This window comes from Vidua macroura, chromosome 1, assembly GCF_024509145.1.
Source record: "Vidua macroura isolate BioBank_ID:100142 chromosome 1, ASM2450914v1, whole genome shotgun sequence".
In the NCBI taxonomy this organism is placed as follows: domain Eukaryota; kingdom Metazoa; phylum Chordata; class Aves; order Passeriformes; family Viduidae; genus Vidua; species Vidua macroura.
Genome location: NC_071571.1, coordinates 21,123,919 through 21,137,592, shown reverse-complemented (window position 1 = coordinate 21,137,592; position 13,674 = coordinate 21,123,919). Strand labels below are relative to the sequence as shown.

General features: G+C 36.2%; 1 protein-coding gene across 1 annotated transcript in view; it reads right to left on the bottom strand.

The window, feature by feature from the left end:
- Positions 1-13,674, bottom strand: part of ITGA8 (integrin subunit alpha 8) — a 111,007-nt gene that overhangs the window by 51,931 nt on the left and 45,402 nt on the right. The window contains exons 16-20 of the mRNA XM_053988978.1: positions 9,100-9,155; positions 8,427-8,581; positions 7,144-7,281; positions 6,605-6,672; positions 5,383-5,530 (exon numbers count right to left, since the gene is read on the bottom strand). Coding sequence (XP_053844953.1) covers positions 5,383-5,530; positions 6,605-6,672; positions 7,144-7,281; positions 8,427-8,581; positions 9,100-9,155 — 565 coding nt within the window. The remainder of the gene's footprint in view (positions 1-5,382; positions 5,531-6,604; positions 6,673-7,143; positions 7,282-8,426; positions 8,582-9,099; positions 9,156-13,674) is intronic.

Sequence of the window (13,674 nt, the reverse complement as noted above, 5' to 3'; positions counted from 1 at the left end):
ACATGCAACTCTGCCAGATGGAAGGGTTTGCCACAAAGCCCTTCTACCTGCCATTGGTATCAATTCACATTTCTGTAGCAAAACATGGATTTTTGGCAGTCTTGAGCAGAAGTAAAACCCCAACAATTATCACGTGTGCTCCCAGGGTGCATTTTAACTAGAAAGTAATTGGATGCTTTAAGTAATCCAGGCAGCCTACAAACTTGAAACTTTTTTGTGGTGTAGTGATGAATTACTAATTGATGACACAACAGTTAAATGCAACAGGCTGGCAAGTAAAAAACTTCCTCTTTCACCTTCCAATTTTATTTTCTGAGGAGAAGGGGATGGATTAGGTACCATCTTCTAGTTGATGTATATGTATGTATCTAGTTGATGAATGAAGAGTAATCTTTGCCTTCACCAAGCTCAAATCACATCTCATCTAGCCAGCCACAATGTACTTAGTCAAAGAATTTCCATATAAGACAAGAATGTTCCAGGTCTTTTTCTCATTTTAAGAGTGCCATGCTTTAGCTCAGAAAGGCATGGAGGAAATGGCTCAGAGCTTATCCAGTATAATACCTGACTGGATGTGATCTTCACCACTCTGCAGTTTCCAGCCTGAGCAGAGGCAGTTCTGCCAAAATATGTAATGTTTTTGGTGTGTAACAAATATCTGTTAATGCTTTGTATTTGCCTGATTAGTAATTATTCCATAAGAATTTGAGTCCCAGCTTTTGCTACTAAGGCAGGATTGAGCTGTTCAATATGGGCAGCTCTATAATGGAGCAAAGGGTTAGTGCACAGTATTCAGGCAATGGCTGGGGGTTCAAACACACAGTCGTGTTAGTGAGTGTTGTAGTGTAAAAATGTACCATACATCAGTATATATTGTCTCTGGATCTAGTGTTGGAAATATGAGATAATATAAGTGGTTATACTTTTTTAATTGCAGCTAATTTCAGTAAATTCACACCTACTGCATATGAACAGTTACTGCAAGACAATAGGTTTCCAGGAACTAGTGAAGCTGTGGTAATTTTCTTATTTACCTGGTTTCTGAACCTTCTAAGTGTTTCCACAATACAACTGGTGAAAAACACACTTGATTTAATTTAAAGTCATTCTATTTCAATCCTCAGCTTTTGACTGAAGGAAGTGTCAGCATCTGCAGGAATCAATGAAGCTCCAAAATAATGTGCCTGACCTCAAACTTTAAGATCACACATATTCACTTGCCTCTCCATGTGCATATGATCACATTTCTACAAAATGTTGTTCATCTTTTATGCAGTTGCACAGTCTGTGTGCGATATTCTACGAAGTCAGATCAGAGATAAGAAGATAATGCCAACTGAGGTAGGTCAAACACTATCTTGCATAAAGCTGAAGGGAGGAGGTAGAAGGCAAGTGAATCTTCAGTTAAGTTTTTGACATCATCAGCTTCTAAGTGTAATTCAAATGATATAGAATAACACAATACATTGTTAACATTAAATAAAGAAAAAAAAGCAGGGCTGGACAGGAGCCACTTAAAGTGTTTCTCTATTAAGCACTTAATGTGTGTTTATGAGTTAGACTAAATCCAGAATAGCCCCACAATAGACAAATGTCCTCTATGAATACAGTCAATTTGAAATTATGACAGTGTAATTGAATTATTTGATTCTACAGATATTTCAGTTCCATCAGAAATTTATCAAGTGATTTATTCAGCTGATTCCATTTCATTTATTCTCATCTTAGTCTACCTGATTTGTTGGCTCTGAAGAGAATCTTATCTCTGCCTTAATACCAGGAACTCTGCACTTTGGAGAAAAACAGCTACACAGAGGACTGTAAACATGGATGCAACCAAGAGGAAATGCAATCCTAGAGGCAGAGCTTTAGGATCATGATTGCAATAGGCTCTACCAAAAATCTACCTGTCCGCTGAAATTGGTTTGCATTAAATTAGGTATATTTCAGTAGCAATTTCAGGAGCCCCATTGTCAGGATACAACACAAACATAAAAATAAGAACTGAAATGCTGACTCCGCTGCAATTGACATGAAAACTGCAATTTTCACCTCTAGTCCATGCTTCAAAAAGTGTCTGCAGACCTTTTTTCCATATTACCTCAGTGTTTACTGCATCCAGTGTGATAATTTCTTCCGTTATCTTGTCAGTTCAAATTGCTCAAAGCCCTATAAGTTGAATGAATTGAGTCCCTCTCATTTATACTCACTTATTGATACTATGACCCCTAAGAATTTGGTCATCCTGGTAACAGAAGAATTTACATTTAGAAAATTTTAGAAGAAATTTACAGTATCATTTTTTCCCAAATGCACATAGAAGTTAATATTTTAGTTTACTTAATGGAACCATAATATTGCAAAAAACATAGTTTAAAGAAATATACATTTACCATTTAAAATCAATAGGAAGAATAAACTTACTTTCAGTGCCATTTGTAATCCTTGTAAAAATGGTCCTTGAAATGCAGAAAGGAAGGCACTAAAAATTATGTAGCAAGTAGGACTAATGTTTTGATCCTTCTCAGAAAGAACATGATGACATCTTTTTGATTGAAGTATAAAAAGCAAAGAATATGAAATAAATTATGTGTGGGAGTGAGCTAAGTAAATGTGGAGAAAAGGAAGGCAGTTTTTTATAAATCTACAAGGATTCAGAATTGGATTTGTCAGAAAGGCATTTTTATCTTCCCCAAAATCTGAAAAGAATGAAGTAGTTGTATTGTGTTTCCTGGGTTTTTAAAATTTTGTCTTCAAAAGAAAAAGTATTCTAACTTTAAAACTCCTTTTCAACCCATTCTAGCTTCTCTTTATTCTTCCAAAGCACCAGGATCTCCCATGTATTATTTCCTTCCTTTCTCCATGAGCCTATTGTGTTGGCACTATAAAACTAATTTTTTCCTAAAATCATAAAAAGCTTGGAATGATTTCTCTCTGGTCCAAACCACAGAATGGTTTGGATTGGAAGGGATCTTAACAATCATCCAGTTCCACCCCCCTCCCTGTTGTGGACAGGTCACCTTCCACTAGACCAGGTTGCTCCATCCAACCAGGCCTTAAACATTTCAAGGGATGGGGCATTTATAGCTTCCCTGGACAACCTGTTCCAGTGCCTCACCACCCTCACAGCCAAGAAATGTTCTTAGTATCTAATCTAAACCTACCTTCTTTCAGTTTGATTTTATTCTCCCTTGTCCTGTCACAACATGTTAGTGTAAGAAGTCTCTCTCTGTTTTTCTTTTAGTCTCCCTTCAGGTACTGGAAGGCAGATGCAGCCCAGGACACATTTGACTTTCTGGGCTGGGAGTGCACATTGACAACTTATGTCCAGCCTCTTGTCTACTCCCACCCCCAGGTCCTTCAGATAATACAAATAATACAAATGCTAATACATGCTTGGGTTTTGGAATTAGTGCCTTCTTTGACACCTTGGTAACAACCAAAAGAACAGAGAAAGATTTCTAAAGAGGAACGAAGGAAAAAGGGAACCATTTGTAGCATATTAAAGCAAACTTTAGTTTTGTAGATTACAGTCCAAAAAACCAGAGGCTTTGCTAAGACAACAAAAGGAACAGGCGGTAGGAAAAGGCTGGTGTCTTTAAGATATGCTTCTGAGATGTGAGGTTGCAGAGAATTTTTATCATCTCTGATGACAGTATTGCTTCTTCTTGTAATTTTTTTTCAAACTAGGTTAGAAGCCCACGAATAAAGTCACTGACAGAAAGAGAATAAGGAAATACCCTGTAAGTTACTTTCAACTTCCTTAAAAACATTTGCCTACAGAAAGGAAATTAACTTGCTTTCTCCCACTCTCACCCTTGAGGCCCTTTTGAACATTCCAGGCACTAACAGAAAAAAGCAGGCTCATGTTGCAACAGCCTGGGAGATATATGTGCAGATGAGGCAATTCAGACTTGCTGTCCAACACAGAATACATGAACACTCTGCTTGTTTGCAGGATAGTGTTTCATCTTTGCTCTTAAAAAAAAACAAACAGACTCAAAAAGGAAAAACACTGCATGTTCAGTACAGCTCAGCAGGACTTCAGTCAACATTAGTCCTTCCGTGAACACTGGCACATTTCACTTTAATTGCATTTTTGGTCCATTCTTAACATAAAAGAATTGACAACAAGGGAAAGCAACTTTGTCAAGCTTATACTGCAATTAATATCCAACTATTCAGGATATTGGAGTCTGGGACACCCTTAATAATGGTGAAACACTGGTATGCTGTGAGAGGAGACAGCAATGTCCAAGGGGATCAGCAGGGCTCATTAACTCTGCCTGGGAGTTGGGACCATTGGATCCCAGGTTGGAAGCACTAAGGGAATTTGGCAGTATTACTTTCTGCTACTGATATTGTTTACTGGTTCAGAATCTGAATTATGTGAATACTTCTATTCCTAGAAGAAATGTGACATTATTTGTGTCATTATAAATAAGTTAATGGCAAGGAGCTGAACCTGAGCTGGGTCTGAACAGAATGGTCCTGTCCTTCCCATTTTTGGGTGTTGGAACCCAAGATGTCTCTCAGACACTCTTGGATGTTCCAGGCCCAGGTCAGAAGCATCTGAGACCCTGGCAGGCAGTTGGAAACCCCTGTGGTTTTGAATTTGATCCATGGAACAATTTACCAACCTTGCAGGAAGAACAAGAAATCACAAAATTTTAGATATTATAATACAAGTAGTCACAAAGTGAAAGGAAGGATTTTGGAGTGCTGTACAGGGGGGTTTTAGCCTTGTACAGAGGGGTCTGAGTTTTGTACATGGGGGTCAGAAGTTCTAAGATGGAGGGATTTGGGCGTGCCCTGTCCTCCTTCTTTCTCCTTCCTATCCTCCATGTTCTTGGTGATGTTGGCACTCACAGATTGGTTTAGAGTAGAAAGTCACTGTTCAATATAGGTGATAGGCATTGGGGAAAAACTATAAACATTTAATACATAATGTGTGATATGAAAGATGGCACCAGCCCTTGGGCGGGGGAGATGGAGACAGAGATGGAGAGAGACGGGTCAGATGCAGAAGGAGAAGGAGTCAGAGAGAATGTCAGGAGTGTGTGTGTCTGGAGATAACATGCAATAAACTACCTTGAGACCGGACGACTGAAGACTACTGAGTCTTTCTTTGAAGACCCGGGTTGGAGGAGAGACTTTACCACCTCCCGGGGTCACCTCAATCTGGAGGTGACCCCCGTCATTTGGGAGGCATGGCTAATCTTTACCCTGGGCTGTGCCAGCAAGGATAGCTGAGAGTTGATGGAATCTCCCTTCCTGAAAGGAAGCTCTTTATGTGCTGCTTTCAGCTGGTACAGCCTATGTAGGTTATCCTTGCTCTCAGTTGTCTGCTTCATTATCACTAACATCTTGATTTTACTTTACCTTGTTGTTGCGTTCAACCCCAGTGTAGTCTGCCTCAGGCGGAATCTTTATATGTAGCTCAGCTTCATAGGCTCCTTCCCCATCATTCCTTGGATTTATTATGAGCATGACACAATTTTCTTCTCCAATTATTAGCTGATCTGTATCCCTGTACAGAACATACTACTTGTCAGGAGTTAAAACATGTACAATTAGGATTTACATATGAATAAAGCAGAAGGACATTTTGCTCTCCGAGCATCTGTTCTGGAAAACACTCTGTGAACACAAAATATAGTATTTTCTAAAAAAATGATTGCGTGAAAAAGTTTACCAGTACCTGGGTAGAAAAGAGGTGCCCAAAATGGACTATCACAAAACTTGAAATTAAGTGGTGAAAAATTTCAGAGCCTGACTACTTTCTAAACAGCATGAAGTATTTAGTGGAGGAATCACTTGCCACAGGGGTCTCAACAGCATTGTTTTCTGGTGGACACAAAGGTGGTAGCTTTCTCCTCATGTCCATTGTAATACAAACAATGACAAAAATTCTCCTGAGACCTGCAACAGCACTGTGCCCTTGTTTTACAGCTACAGACTGATTCTGATGAGAGTCAGGTCACTCTCAGACATTCCCCACTTGTCCTGCTTGGCATATTTCTCCCTCCACAGGAGAAACTGTTGCCATGGTTTGAAAATTTTATTTTGAGATTAATTTACTTCACGTGTATTGAGTTCAGGAGAATTGTGTCCAGGTTCAAAGTCACTGGCACACTGAAGGAAAAAAAAACTTGAAACCTCCTATGAACATCAATTTGTATAATCTCTTGCTTTTCAGAGAACTAGAACCACACCAAAGAAACACCTGCAAACTATATTTTCTATGATAACCATTAAACATCATGAATGTGGTTTGCAAGTGTATATTTCTCCATTTCTTGGTTTTATAGCTGAAATGGATGCACACATTAAAATCTGGAAATCAGGTAAGAGTGATTAGCTACAGTAAACAACAGAAGTGTGTTCTATATACTTCATTCTGTTGCAACAGTTAGCAGTGTCTGGACTTTTTAATATATGGCATAATATAATATTTATATTTAACTTTATATATTATTAACTAATGTAATAATTACTATATTATATTATATTATATTATATTATATTATATTATATTAGTTAATATTTAACTAATATATTATTTATATTTATATTTATTTAAGTAGTATTTTATTTAACTTACGGCACTGCAGAAAGTTGCAAGTCAGGAATACATAAGTTGTCCTCCCCACAGTCAACCAGAATGTAAGCCTGTACCATTGCAAAATAAAAAAATATAATACAATTAGTACATGCCTCAAAGTCCAAATCACTTCATTAAATATTGCTAACCTAAGTGTCTTAAATACCACTACCACTGCCTTAGTGAATTGAATCTTTTTCTCCTTTCTATAAGTTCCTTTTCACATGGTAGTCAGAGGCTGGAGACTATTCAGATGGTCAAATATGTCCTTAGCAGAACAATATCATCTTCAGGCCCTTTCCCACACTAACTTGGCTTACATATTCTATATGGCAAACAAAACTATGAGCACAAGACTTTTGGAGATACTTGAAAGGTCTGTTGGTTCTAGTTTTATATTCAATCTACATTTTGTATTCATTAAATCCCTGGCATGTAATTTCTGGCTGTGATACTCTCTTTTAAGGAAGATGACACACATAATATTTGTAAATGCTTTCAAGTTTATATACAGAAAATGTGACATGCAAAATTCATACCTGCTCTGCTAGTGAGTTTTTCTGGTAATAGTTCAGTATTGGCTTCACAGTCAAACTATCTTCAAAACTGGACTCATCCAAACTATAATTGAAGTTTATATTGATGGGAGATAATTTATCTCTAAATTCTGTTTCATCCTGTGAGTAATAATCACATAATAAAAACCAATAGTTTACTATGATTATTTCAGTTGGTATAATAAGACAACAGATTCAGACTTCTGAAGGTAAAGATGTGGTCTTTATTGAAGGTAAAGACATGGTTCTTTGACAGATGCTGGCCAAATTCTGGCTGCATGTGGTGTCATTAGGAAAGCAAAGAGACTCACCAGTAATTGGAATGCCCAGAACACATTGCCTCCACAGCCCCACATCTGGAAGAAGCTGGCTGAGCTGAGTAGACTCAGAAATTTTTCAAAGCATTAGCCTAAAATGAAGCTGTTTAAGAGAGACACACAGAACCAACTCCTATCAGCTACTGCCCCCCTTCCTTTTGAAATGGAGGTAGGGCATGTGTGGATTTGTGGAGGTAATATTGCTGGTTTGTACCATAACCAAGAATTTATAAGAATTAGCAATGGTAAAATTCAACCACCTTTATTGCCTAGAAATGTCCTTACATAGTGCTTGAAACTTCTCCATTTCACCTCCCACTGCATTTCTTGGATCAGACTTGGAATAATCTACTTCAATTGCATGAGGTAACCCCACCTGCAAGTGAGGAAGTGTTGATCCTTTCTCCTTTACAACTTCAATTCCATAGTTCTAGTTTTTCTAAAAACATTTTAAAATAACTTTAAAATATTTTTTAAAATGTATGCATTTTAGGCCAATAGTTCTGGTAAGACTCCTTTAAAATCTTTTGAACCTGAATTGGCATGATATTTAACATTGTTTATTACTGCACTGTGAATACTAAAAAAAAAAAGGCATACCAAAACCAGAAAGCAATCTTGCATTTTTGTATCAGAGGATGCAGTATTTGATCAGAATTTCCAGAAGAGTGTGAAATAAATGTATATTTACACAGAGAAATTCTACATTCTTCAAAAATCAGTCTTTCTTTTCTACTTATATTGACAAAAGATTTACATAGGGAATTTTTTCAAGGTAGCATTATGCTCTGGACATACTGAACACACAGATGAACTCTATCTTGTATCCCATTTCTGTAATTTTGGAAACTACCTTTCCTTTTCCAGTGACTTCTTTTTATTATTATCTTTAAATCCCTGGTACTACTGAAACAATGATGAAAGTCCAAAATATTTTAAACAACTTACTCTGAGATAAACAAGGAAGTCCTGGCAATGGAGTTGTTTCTGTTTTTCTATCACAAGGGAGAAGTAGTGATGTGACTGATGGTAATCAAAGAACAGGGTCCTCTTAACAGCTCCTTTCTGTTTCAATGAATCTAATTGCAATTCACCTTTCAACACTAAAGGATACAAATAAATAAATTAGTTATTGATTTAACAGAAAAAAAACAGTAAAGAATTAATTCTGTATTATAATTAATGAACCTAAGCAAGTCTTCCAAGAAAAACTAGTCCATGCTTTAAGCACCTGCCTGTTTAAAAGCCCACTAGGTTTTGACCTAAATTATGCAGGATATGTAATTTAAGCTTTCTTATTTCATTGACAGATCATAGGTGTACAGGACTTCTGTCCCTTTAATTTATTATTTTCCTAAAACAGAACATTCTCCAACAAGGTACATTCTTGTTTTTATTTAGAAAATTACTTAAATTGAAACCAAAATCCTTTAAGTTTGTAATAAAAGGTTTGCGTTTACACACACACACCGCTATATATATACATAAATACTTTTTTTTGAACTGTGTTTTCTTGCCTTAGAAGGATCTCACTCCTATTGTCTTTTGAAGTGTAGGAAAAAAATACATCTGACATGGAGCAGGACTAGGGTAAATTACAGGAATAGAAAACATTTCTTACCTATCTCATCTGAAATACTTTGACCTTCAAAGTCTGCGCAGACTCTTACAGTAAAGCTACATATAAAAAAGGAGAAGTAATTAATTACTAGCAGAAAATGGACTGATCTGGGAATCAGCAGTTCCCAAGTCATATCTTTTAAGTTTTATTTTCATTTGCTTAAAAAGATGTTAACTAAGATTGTATCTAGCTACCTATGATATTCCCTAATTCCATCAGGAAGTCTCCTAGGCTTCACTAATAATCACAGAAGACAGTGTCTGAATACTTCCTGGTAAAGGTATGGAGAAGATTCTCTGATCCCAGAAGTTCTTGAGAGAGTCCATGGAGATGACCCTTCTGACACTATTGCCAAAGCTGGATTTTTTATGCTGAAGTTCAGTAAACCACCTTTGTAAGAGGCTGTCTGCAGAAATCCTTTCATCGTGTTCAAATCAGAAAAATCTTACAGCATGTTGTCAATGCTCAAGCTGTTTTCCAGCAAAATAAAACACTCAGGATACCAATGTGTTCCATTGGCATTACTGTAAGATTTTCATTATTTCAACAGTCTATAATTAATTCCAAATATAAAACTTAAATTGTTCCATTTTTCTGGCATCAGACTAACCAAATTGTATTGCATTTAATTTGTTAAATTTTGCAGAAAGTGGCACTTACATGACTTAAATCAAATCACAGAGGAATTGGTGATTCATGTTCTTTATCTAGTATGCTAAAGCATTGCATTCTACAAAAAGCAACACAACATAATTAAATTGTTTTTAATTTGCCTGTTCTGAATGTAGAGCAAGCTCTTTTGAGCCTAGAAATATTCACATCACAACTGTAACAATTATACAAATGTCACCTCAGCCATAGGAGAGTCTTTTCCCATAAGAAATATTTCTGTGTAAGACTGGAAACATATTTGCAGTTATAGTCAACAACTGATAGCAGAAGCCTTTTATAGTTGTATTGGCTGATACCTTCTAATCCGAACTTTTAACTTACATAAAAATTAATTTTAAAAACCCTAAAAAAGTAATGATTATAGACAAGTTTCACTTTGTAAGGAATCTATGCAAGTTTTATAAATGTTTAACTGAATTGCATTTTGAAAAAGTTTTCATGAATTACTCTGGATGGTATGAGAAATAGTATTAATTATGCCCATTGATGCAATTAGTAGAGTGTACTTCCCTGACAAGTGGCAAAACAAGAAATCTGTCACTGGAAAGATGTTCTTGATTTTTGATTTCTGCTGTCATCTGCCACACAGACTTAGTTCTGCATACCATAATTCCTAATGAAATCGTGTATAATGTAGCAAAATTGCTCAGGTGAAAGATTCTTGCAAGTATCTCTGGTTACCAATCATTCTTAAAGAAAATTTTCATGGCTTCATAAAATGTTTTGGTTTGTATATGGACAACAAATTGTAGCTCAGCATTAAAATCAGCTTGAGTTAAATAAAAAAAATTGCATTATTCATTGATATTGATCTCCTCACTACTGTTATACTGTATAATAATGTTCCCATGCAGTGGATACAAAACCACTAACACAACCCTTAAACCAACCTGTAATCCCATTCTAATTGCATGATTGTTTCCTCTGGCAGATGTGATGAAACTGTCACATCTGGCATATGTGTCACTCTCATGACCTTAATGGAAAATTCTTTTATTATTTCTTGAGAAACAAGAAGGCCGTAATGCCATTAATCTCTGCTAAACTGTAGCCTTCAAATAGTCATTCCAGTCTATGTAGGAAGTGCAAATTTTTCATATTCCCACTTCTTTACAATTATGAGTCAATACAAGAAGAACTAATTATTTCCAAATACACAAGGACAAAATAATAAAAATGAGGAAATCTTGTGTAATTGCATGAATGCAATTTAGACATCAGATGTCACAGGCCTCGTAAACTCAAGAGCTGCCATTGTATTAAACTCAGTTATCTTGCTTTGGAGGAGTCATATAAATTTTGCCCTCTCATGTTTGAAAAATGGTTGTGTTCAAAAATGCAGCTTGGAATGCTTTACTTGTTAAACAGAACAATTTCAGTGTATGCTTTATTTACTGCAATGAACAGAATAATTCATAATACATATTTGATAACTAAAGTCATGTTCTCAAATATTACTGTAAGAGTCAAGGTTTACTCCTTTCACTCCAGGCAGAGCATGTCAAAAGGGGAGTGGCAAAGCAAAAAGCAAAAATCTGAAGTGGATAATCTCCCACACTCTGACCACACAAGAGGAAAGACTATGGTTTTAGCAGAATTCCACCACATATTTGTGAATTTATTATTTAGTTCAGAAATAGTGCTAAAGACATCAAAGATTTCAATTGCAAACCTAGATGAATTTAGATTCGCTTATCACTTCAACAAGAAGATGCTGGGGAGAGGTTGAGGGATGTTTTACCATCAAGAAAAAGAAAAGCAGATGGAAAGACAGACTACAAAAGAGGACAGAAGTCTAAAGAATTTATAGAGATTTGAGATCTGACTCCTAGGCACAGTAAGAAATAAAATACCTGAGCTTTTGAGCTTGCTTGTAGGGACAATCAACCAAACAACACAATTAACAATCAAAGGAAGAAAACTTCAGCAAGTAAGGAAAAAATGGGAAGTAGTCCATCAATGTAATGCATACAAACTTTTTATGTGCTATCAATCTCTCTAGAGAGATTCCCACATCACATTTATTCTGCTGTGTCTGTCATCACTATGAGATTATGCTTTGAATAGTATTTGAATGTAATTACAAAATAGAGGGAAAGCTTTAAAACTGAACACACTAGCTTTTCCTGACAATCTCAGGGCAACAAAGCAGTTTGTTTAAAATAATTTTCTGTTTTTCAGGTAGGCAGAAATTATTTTTACAAGGACAAGAAACTTGAAAATATTCCTTTCTTCAAAATTACTCTTGACACAGATGGGAGCAGCCTCTTCAAAAGTCAACCCTAATAAAATAATATCACCAGCAGTGGGAAAAAGTTAGTTACCCATGTATAATATTTTCTAGACTGCACTTAGTACCAGAAAGAACTTATTTTGGTATGTCTACTCTAGCAGCTGAAAAAATATAGAAAACTTACTCCAGGAGGTGAAAAGGAAGGCATTACCAGATGTCATTTGTCATTACTAACAATTTCTTTAGCATCCAGGTTTGCACATGGAGAGAAAGAATGGATAATGCAGAATAATAATTGCAGAAAGGCAATGTAAGCTTTAATGTTATGGGCTTTAATGTTATGGGCTTCCACTCTGTGTAAGGCTGATACCCAACCTGCAAGGTCACAAATCTCCACAGAAGAGAAGAAGCTGTTATTGTTTACTGATGAACGACCTTTAAAAAAATAGTTTCCTTTTTGAAGTACAATATGTAAAAGTAAGTCAACACACTTCTATTATGATGCTCTAAAACTTGCCCTGCTTTTAGATTTTGTTATGGCAAAGTCTAATCCAGTGGCCAACACAGAGTTTTAATGCTGAAGGCATCTCATGGCTAAGCTACCTCGCATGGCCAGGCTGCAGAAGCACTTGGGTTGCTAGATAAAACAAGCGACTGCCCTTTGGATATCTTGAGGGCTACTGAAGCTAAAACCTGACACAGAGACAGAGCTCTCCTCTACAGCAATTCATTTGTGCTGGTAGCAAGTGACACCACCTGCCTACCCCTCTTTGACTGCCCCTGAGGAGTGAGCTATCCATCTTGTGACTTTTGGCCACATGGCTTTTGCTATCCGACCCATGGAGTCAGGCTGGCCAACAGTCTTTGGAAAAACTCGCACAAATTCATCTCAAAAATGGCCCCCCAGGTCCATATCCATGGGGCACCAATCACATCCTCTTTCAATTAGGTCAATGAGAAAAGAAAATACCAGCAGGAGAAAGGAGCAAAAGTAGAAACACAGTCTAATCTATGCAGCTATGAACTGTTGAAATATTATTTTGGGTGTTTATATCTTTGATAGGAATTTTATATTCAGCTTTTTTAAAAGTGTATGTAGAAATGACTCATTTACTGAATCTAGCTGACACAAGATCATGAATGTTTCATTACTACTTTAATAGTAAGAAATTTGTAGATAAAGGAACTACATTTTTTTCAAAGTATTTTTTGATAGTAGGAACTTGAAGATCAGTTTCTGGTTTTACAAAAGGTGGATAGCCTACAAGGCACATTTCAAATCAGACATCCAAACATGAAAGCACTTACAAATAAAAAATATAGTCTACAAATATAAATATATATATACAAAATACACTATATAATATACGCTACAAATTGACTTTTTCTCATGACTGGACACTTCTAAGCAACTTTTGGTAAGTCAGGTAACTTCTCTCACTTATTGCTCCTCTACAAAATGGAATTAATAATATTCACCTTAAATTAGTGAGAGGTGAGTAAAAAACCTTTGTAGACGCAATTTAAGAACATATACATGAGGTAGCTAGTGGATAATCAGACCTCAAATGGTAATAAAAATACCAATGCATAGATAAATTAGGCCTCCTGACAGCTAGAGTCCAATCTTGAACATAATAAATCACATGATGTGGAAAGTGGTTTTGAAA